Here is an 8,307-nt window from a genome sequence, read left to right on the forward strand (position 1 = left end):
TATAATTGCATCTTGGGATCTGCTGCTCCACGAGTTTTATCATGTCAAAAGGGTGGTAGTTCTACCTTACATAACCCACTTTCAACATCTGCTCTTCAAGCTCCAAGACAAATGATGTAGATAATCGATGAGTCCTCAAGTGAGGGCCATGGGGCTGGCATGTTCCAACTACTCTAGTCACTACTCAGTGCTCAAAGAAGGCCAGATAAGAAGGAATTGTCAATTTGGCTACCCAAAGATGTGTACAAACTTGTACCATCTAGCTTAGTTGCTAAACCTCCTAAAAAGAATATCTTTTCCAAGCCTAAGCCTCAGATTATTACTCATTGGGTCCCAAAGCATGTTCTTAAAGAACAAGGCTATTATGAGGGTGCAACAGCACTTTGGCTTCCCAAATGCCATGGTTTGCTAGAGCCAGAAGAGTGTATCAATAAGATTCCAAAAGCGACTCTTGATTTTTCATATCAGTGGGTGCAAAGGGAATCAACACAACCTCTTCAAGATAGGATAGGTGGTTGTGATAGCACTTATGAATCTCCTTGTATTGACCTTCCCCAAACATGTATTGAATCACCAGTTGTCCCAACTTCTCCTTGTTACACACTTCCACCATCAACTTGTGTACCTAAGACAAATCCAACTTTACATGAGTCTCCTTTGAGCATAGATTCTAGCACTTCACTGCCTAAATCCTCTTATCTTGCTCAAATTCCTTGATAATTGCTATTCTTCCCACCTCTTAAGGACATACCCAAAACCAAAGGTAAGGCATTAACACTACAATTGAAGCTCTTTGGTAGATCAGTGTTTGAATAGTCTCACTTTTACTAATGTGGTTCCTTCTGCCTTTACAAGATTGTGTTCGTTTTGAGATGATCTTAACTACATTGTTTTTGATAGGGATTGTAATGATGGATATGAGTGTATAAAGTTTGAAGTTTCTAAATTTCATTGTTCTACGCCCAGATACCTCCTGATGGATACTTGGCGAGATACATGTCCACCATGCATTGACCCTGATAGTACTCAACCTGAACATCGCGGGGGTTATAGTGCTCCTCCTTTTCAAACTCATTCTAGGTACTTTTATGCTTCCTTAGGTGAAATTTGCTGTGGGCATCACTTTGTCACTTTATTCTATCAACAGCATCATCCATTTCCACATTGTCAAGAGTGTGCATGACTCGTATTAGGGGAGGCTTCACACATTTGTTGGCTATGCCGCTCTTACTTTCGACGATATGGCACGGGCTTAATGAAACAAATTGTGGGAATTACACCCCAATGCCATAACCTTCTTGATGTGAGAGTACCAAACCGAGGACCAAATCAATGTAGATTACCTGAGGAGGTTCAAGCACAACACTGGAGGGATACATGCATAAATGACTTACAACCACCTATCTTGCAAGCCCTTCTTTCCCCAGCCTCAACATGTCAATTTTGGATCACTATGAACACCTATATTGAGCAATTCCAAAATCGGAATTGTCTGCTTAACCTTCCCATAGAACTAATGCCATATTTTAGCGAGGAAGCACTCCTTCCTCTACCACATTCTCCAGAGGCCGGCTTTTGTACAGGGTTGTCCTTGCATCCTAAAGTGATTGATACAATCTTTCCAGCAGAAGTGGACACGGATCCACCGCCAGTGCAAGGATAAGCACATCAACTCCACAATAAGATCAACAAGCCAGGGCACTTTTCTTCCACTCGGTTTTTTCCCTCGACTATATTCGGTGATTGGCACCAATAACAAATTTTATTCTTTTCTTTTCTTGTTTGTTAATAAGACATTTTACAGAGATCTCAGCAAAACAAGAGCATACAAACACGCTCCAATAGTCCACCTACCGTGCACACAAATCAAGAAGGGGGGAGACATGCAATGCCTACAAAGAGCAAAAAAACAATCTGCATATCAGCAATTCATCAAGACAAATGCGCCACATCAACGAGCTTTACAACAGGTGTATTCAAATCATAATCTTTTGTTCTTTATGTGCTTTTCACTTTTGCATATATTGTTTGCATGCTCACAAATAGTTGGCTGGTTTAAGTTTTAAATTAGTTGTTACTATGTGGCGAGTGATTTCTAGATTCTTAGAGGACTTAGTAGAAGGTATTTCAATTTGAAGACGGTGTAAGACATATACCAAAGGAGTATGCCAAGTTCTTATGCTCTAGAAGTATATTAGTTATCCCTAGTGGTAGCTACCTCTTAGGTATGGGCTAGGTGCTACGATAAACAAAAATTCATGAAACACATGCCCTAAAAAATATATAGAAGTGACTTGAGACATGACGTTTCTATGGCCATGTGGAATGCTTGGTAGGACCTTGGGTTGTTTTAGCACCTTGTGGCCGATGTCTTTATTTCCATGGGGTGAACACTCATGTCTAAAAGATTAAGAAGAAGACCTACAAGGACTCTATCGCCTTGATAGATGCTGGTAGGACTCTTGGGTACATTATGGGCCCTCGAGACCAATGCCCTCATCTTCATGGGCTACTCCTTATGTTAAAAAGAAAGAAAAGGGTCTGTCACCCTTGAGATACTTAGCGGCCTTTAGATTCTCTTGGCGGAGGTCTCTTGGCCATTGCTTAGGTCTCATTGGGATGGAACCTTCCTCTTTATCAAGCTCAAAATAATAATTCTCTTTAATCTTCTGCGCTTTACACAAAAAACAGAAAAAAAACAAAACAAAAAAGAGAAAGAAAAAAAGAAAGAAAGAAAGGTCCAATCACCATGGCTTATATTTAGGAGTAGGGTTGCCACTTAGGAATAACTTAAACACTTGTAGGACATTGAGACTGCAGTCATAACCTACGGTGTACAAACACACTTGCCTTTGCATAGCACTATCTACTACCACTTAGTCTCACTTTGACTAGTCTTTACTGGCTTCTTTTAGCACTCTTTAAAACTCTAATCGGCCTTTTACTTGCATGCTCACGTGTGAGATTGTCATTGCTGTTTTTTTTTTCAATAAAAGGCTTTACTTGTCTTTCATTGTTTTTTGCAGCTTTTGTTTCTACCGCGCCCGAGGACGTGCGCGATTTAGGAAGGGGGGAATGTTACTCACGGGAACATGGATTATGGAAGGAGGCCGGAAGCAATTAATGCGAGAGAGCGGGATTGTAGCCATGGGAACATAAAGACGCACATAATTTTTTCATATTTTTGTGCCGAAGTGCAATGTAAATCGTTTTAGGCCAATGTGGGTTCTAAATGAGAGTTCTAAGTGTTTTAAGCAAGGCTCACTTATGGGGTTGTCTGCCCATGTGTGAAAGAGGCCTAGGGTTAGGGTTAGTGACATCTCTATAAAAGAGATGTTAGTTAAAGAAAGGGGATGTTTTTGGCCATTCTCATAAGCTATTGAGTGAAGCTCTTGAGCTCTCAAGCTATGGCAACTCTCTAACTCTCTCTCTCTTTTGTACTCTAATGAGCATCAAGCTCCAATGACAATAGCTCCACTTCATTCTCTTAATCTGTTTTAGCATCATTGAAGTAGATTAATCTATGATTAGTTGAATGCTTCTTTCTTTCTCTCTGTGTGCGCTGCATGCTTGTAGTGGTGTTATGTGTAGTCTCCATTGATGCAAGCTCTTGCCCACTTCATTGGCAATGAGTTACTCATGGTGAATAGACTCTCTCTATGTGTGAATGTTACATTCTATGCTTGCTTAAGCTTGTGGGTTAGTAGATACACACTTATAGATTTGCTAGGGAAAGCTAAGATTTAATCAATGTTTGAATGGGATTAAGAGATTGCTATGCATTGCTCGTTCTCTTGATTAGTGTAGTGGGATTAAGGGATTGAGAGATTGATCGAGGTGTTGAATGGTTGAATCATCAAGTGGTGGTTCGTGTATGTGAGATCTCCCGCAAGGGATAAGCCTTCATGCACTAATCGGGTCAAGTCCTCGGATTGACATTGTGTTTCTCAACACATTTGTTGATCGGTAGTACTCTATGAGCACTATATTACATGGTAGAGAGAACCGCTCTACAAATATAGAGTTTGAGAGGTAGAACATTGATGTTAGAACGATTAAAGGCTATTTAGTTTTGACATTTGAGAAACTCACCCGAAGGTATATATCTTATGAAGGCCAATTTGGTGTTAGTTCAAAACACCTTACTAAGTTTTCGAACCTATGTTGATTATAATGGCCTTACTCATGAGCATGTATTTAAATTTGTTCCGGTTCTAAAATTAGCTAAAAGAAAGAAGAAATGGGTAAGAGCTTCAAGTGATTCTGAAGAGGAGGATGCAGGTCTTGATTTCAATGTATTATCTATGGATGTTGGAAATGCAAGTGGTTCCCTTGTTGAATGCATTTGTGTTGTTGGAAGAACATTTGCGCAAGATATTTTGGATGCTTTGAATAAAAAGTATCTTGATCTTGGAGTTTTTAATTTGATCAAGCTATTCAATCCATCTGCTTATCTGTTAGGTGCAATTAAAAGGGAGAAAAAGATTGAAGAATGGTTAGAGAGGCTTATTGGCAAGCTTAATGTTGATGATTCAACAATTGACATTAGGGAATATCTTGGTGAGAACGAGAGGATTTAATTGGCATGTTATATAGAGTTGCTAGGGGTAGAGGTATGCATGATGCTTCGGTAACACAAAGGCTTGGTGAGAACACTTCCACGATTTATGCATTTATGGCAAGCAAGCATAGTCGTTCTACCACGTACAACATCATGTGAGCGAGGTTTCTCTCGATAGAATACCATAAAGAATAATTTGCAAAGTAGCTTGTGTTCGAAGACCCTTGATGCATTGATGTTGTTATCACTTATTGCAAGTGATGCATCTTTGGTTTGTTGGAAATACGTTTTTTTTAAATACTTGGTTACAAGCCAAGAATAGGAGGGCAAATGCCACTAGAGTGATATTTGTTCTCTAAATTCACATTATTGTACATATGTTTGGGTCCATTTTGGCAAGTTAGACACATAGGACAAATGGTTGGGTAGCATATGGGCATCCATGATGGTTGGACGATAGCATCTAAGCAATTTGGATTATATATAATCTTATACTTAAAAAAAAACTTTTCATTTTGATGTATTACATGTCTACTCAGGCTCCACTTACAATCTATATTCTATGTAATTTGTATTTAAAAAAAGAAGCTTTTCATTTTTTTGTATTACATGTCTACTCAAGATCCACTTGCAACATGGTGACATAGAAGCTCTTCTAATTACCCACTGGCGTGCATAGCTTCTTTGGCAAAGCTACACATCATGTTGTTTGAGCTCTAAATGCAGAGCTAGCATGTGAAATCATCATCTACCTCATGTATTTGAAAATTTAAAGCATTTGGGATTAATATATGGTCTTTAACTATTTCCATTATTTGTAGGTGCTCACAGCAATTGGAAACTTTTGCATATGCTCTATTGGCATTGGGATGGCAGAAGAGATTACAGTCATGTATTCCATACAAGACTGAACATATAGATAACTTGCTAATGCTTCTCATTGGTGGAATCCCTATTGGTTTCTTGTCTCATAGACTCTGCGCGGCGGGTAGGTGATGTGGGCATGTTTATCGATCATTTCTAGGTGTAATGAAATGAAATGTTACTTGAATTCTTCTGTAGCATCGCAATCAAGAAGTTGTTCTTAGAGGTTAATACTTTGGGATATGTGAAGTGATGGTATTGTGGATTTGCCATGCTCTAGGGTGCCATAACCAAAAGAATGACTACCATCGAAGAGATGTCTAGAATGGACATTTTGTGCAATGATAAAACTGGCACTTTGACATTAAACAAACTCACAGTTGACAAAAAAATCAAGGTGATCCATTGTGCCATATTAAACTTAGGCTTCAGTTTCTAAAAATAGATGCTTTTTGGCACGTTTTAGGTGTTGAGAAGGACAATGTGGTCTTGATGGAAGCCCTAAGTGGCAGATAAAGCAAGCTGCCAGATTCAACCTAGGCTCCAATTTTCGAGAATAGTTACTTTTTTATAGCTGTTTACTAGAGGTGTTGAGAAGGAAAATATCGTCTTGATGGCTACTAGGGGCACTTCTCTCGAACTGAAAACCAAGATGCAATCGATGCAGCTATAGTGGGAATGTTACTTGATCCTAACGAGGTGGCTTTGGGGTCTTGCCTTGTACTTCATGTGACCAAAGTATCAATGTGTCATGGAGCTTACCTGTGAAGCACCATTTCTTGCCTTCTAATCCTATTGACAAGAGAATGGCTCTCACTTACTTCGATTTCGAAGGAAAGATGCCCAAGGTACCCATGAATCTTGGATAATAGCATTCAAGCAATCTGTATTATATCTAATTTTGTACTTAAAAAAAGGAAGCTTGTCGTTTTGATGAATTACATGCTAGTTGAATGGTATGAATTCGGAGTTTCATGTCATATGAAAAGTAGCTTGAAAAACTGCTTGTCACTTGAAATTTTAAGAAACTCATCAAATTTTGGCCCTGATTGCATGCACATGACTCGAGCATGACTCATGAGTGATTATGTACTCTCTTCTTTTTTTCTATTTTAGAGGAACCATAATTGTTCTCTTACGCGTGTGATAGCATTGTACTAGCAGAGATTGAACTAACACTAATTTCCTAATATGCAAGGCAAAAAATACGAACATCTTACTCCAATAGGCCGTTCTTCTACACGTGTAATATCACAAATTGAACTAACACTAATTTCCTCACATGCAAAAAGTATGAACAAATACTTGAAAAAAATGCTTTTTTCAACCCTTTATAAAATCAAAGGCTTAACTAGGATGTAAACTTAAAAAATACTAGAAATTGTACAAATGTAGAGATTTATAAGTGAAATGTATAAATTTCAAAGGTGAAATTCCAACCACGATTTCAAAACTTCAGCAGAGAAAATTACACTACAAACCAGGTTATGTGAGGGCACTACAAACCGGGTTATCTGAGAGCACTGATACGAACATCTTATCACCTAAACCGTTGAATCAAGCTCTTCGCCTTTCCGTTGAAGCGTGCTGCTTCAAAAAAAGCATGGCTCGTATCGACAGTCCTTCATACGCTACGTTACTGCTTAAATACTCACACATTAGAGGCACAAAACCTGCTGTTATAATCAAACCCGGCAAATTAACGCAAGCATGATAGGCCGCATGCAGTGACAAATTAACACTAATTAACGTTGTACATGCACTATTGCTAATAACCGCGACAACCTTGTTATTAGATTGATGTAGTGCCACAAAAGTCGCTCTTTGTTCGAGAAGAAACACCACACCACAGTGCAGGTGCCCAGTGGAGCATATCAGCTAATAAGGAGGCCAGAAGACGTCGACATCCAAGCGTAGCGTCTGATTGAAGGTTGTGATGTCCACGGGCACAACGGTAACGGTGCCTTGAGCGAAGAGAAAGCTGCCGGTGCCGCCCACAATGGCCGTGGGAGTGGGTGCCGCGCCAAATGAGAACAGGCCCATCAGGGCGAGGGAGCCCTGCAGGCCCATAGTTGAGCCCAGGTTGAGACTAAGGGTGAAGGAGCCAAAATAGACGAAACCCTCGGAGGAAGTGGAGACGGAGGTGCCCGTGAGGGTGCCCACGAGCGGAGAGGTGAGCTCAGGGCCGGTTGTGATGGGGTCATTGGCCAGGAAGATGCTGCCCAATGGGGCGGTCGTGGTGGTGAGGGCGCCCGACCCCACGCCTGGAACGATTTCAATGTCCGTCACGTTTGCTAAGTCGTGAAAGAAGACATGGAACTTCTTGTGCCTGTGCAGGCGACGGCCCAATTGCCCAGGGTGGTGATGATCATGAGCAGCTGCGGCGCTGCATATCATCACGAGAACGACTAGCTTGCAGAAGGCCAGCCCTAAACCATTAGCCATTCTCGATATGCGAATTAGCCAATCAACCCTTGGCTTGATTTATAGAATTTCAGCGGGATTTTTTGATTAAATAAATGATAAGCATATTCCAATTTTCTTTACAAAAAGCTTGGCCCACGCTCTGGGGCCAGAAGTCCCTTTTCTTTTTGTACCTCCCTCATTAATGACAGGTCATTGACCAGGTTCAGGGAATTCTTAGGCACCTACCAATCTTAGAGAAAAACTCTTTTCCCAGCAAGTGAGAAAAAAGACAAGTCGGAGTACAATCGGTTTCTCCCTATTCAAAATCACATTATTAACTGGTTTTTAAGTTACGAAAACTTAAAAGTTTGATCGGTTTTGTAAAGATGAGAGTAAATTCAATCAGCTTTTTTGAATTTTAGCTGGTGCAAAATACATTCAAAATACACTAGCATCTTCAAGGCTTTTGTGCCAGG

At 40.1% G+C, this 8,307-nt stretch overlaps 1 protein-coding gene across 1 annotated transcript; it reads right to left on the reverse strand.

The window, feature by feature from the left end:
- Positions 1-7,303: 7,303 nt before the first annotated feature.
- LOC147623902 (pterocarpan synthase 1-like) lies at positions 7,304-7,870 on the reverse strand. Its single transcript, XM_086820827.1, has one exon. The coding sequence runs from the start codon at positions 7,868-7,870 to the stop codon at positions 7,304-7,306; it is 567 nt and encodes a 188-aa protein (XP_086676953.1).
- Positions 7,871-8,307: the final 437 nt, after the last annotated feature.

Source organism: Cibotium barometz, chromosome 26 (assembly GCF_041138505.1).
Source record: "Cibotium barometz isolate CiBa-2024 chromosome 26, ASM4113850v1, whole genome shotgun sequence".
NCBI lineage: Eukaryota > Viridiplantae > Streptophyta > Polypodiopsida > Cyatheales > Cibotiaceae > Cibotium > Cibotium barometz.

Excerpts from the sequence above, each read along its gene's own strand:
- LOC147623902 (XM_086820827.1), bottom strand. The coding sequence starts at position 7,870 with ATGGCTAATGGTTTAGGGCTGGCCTTCTGCAAGCTAGTCGTTCTCGTG.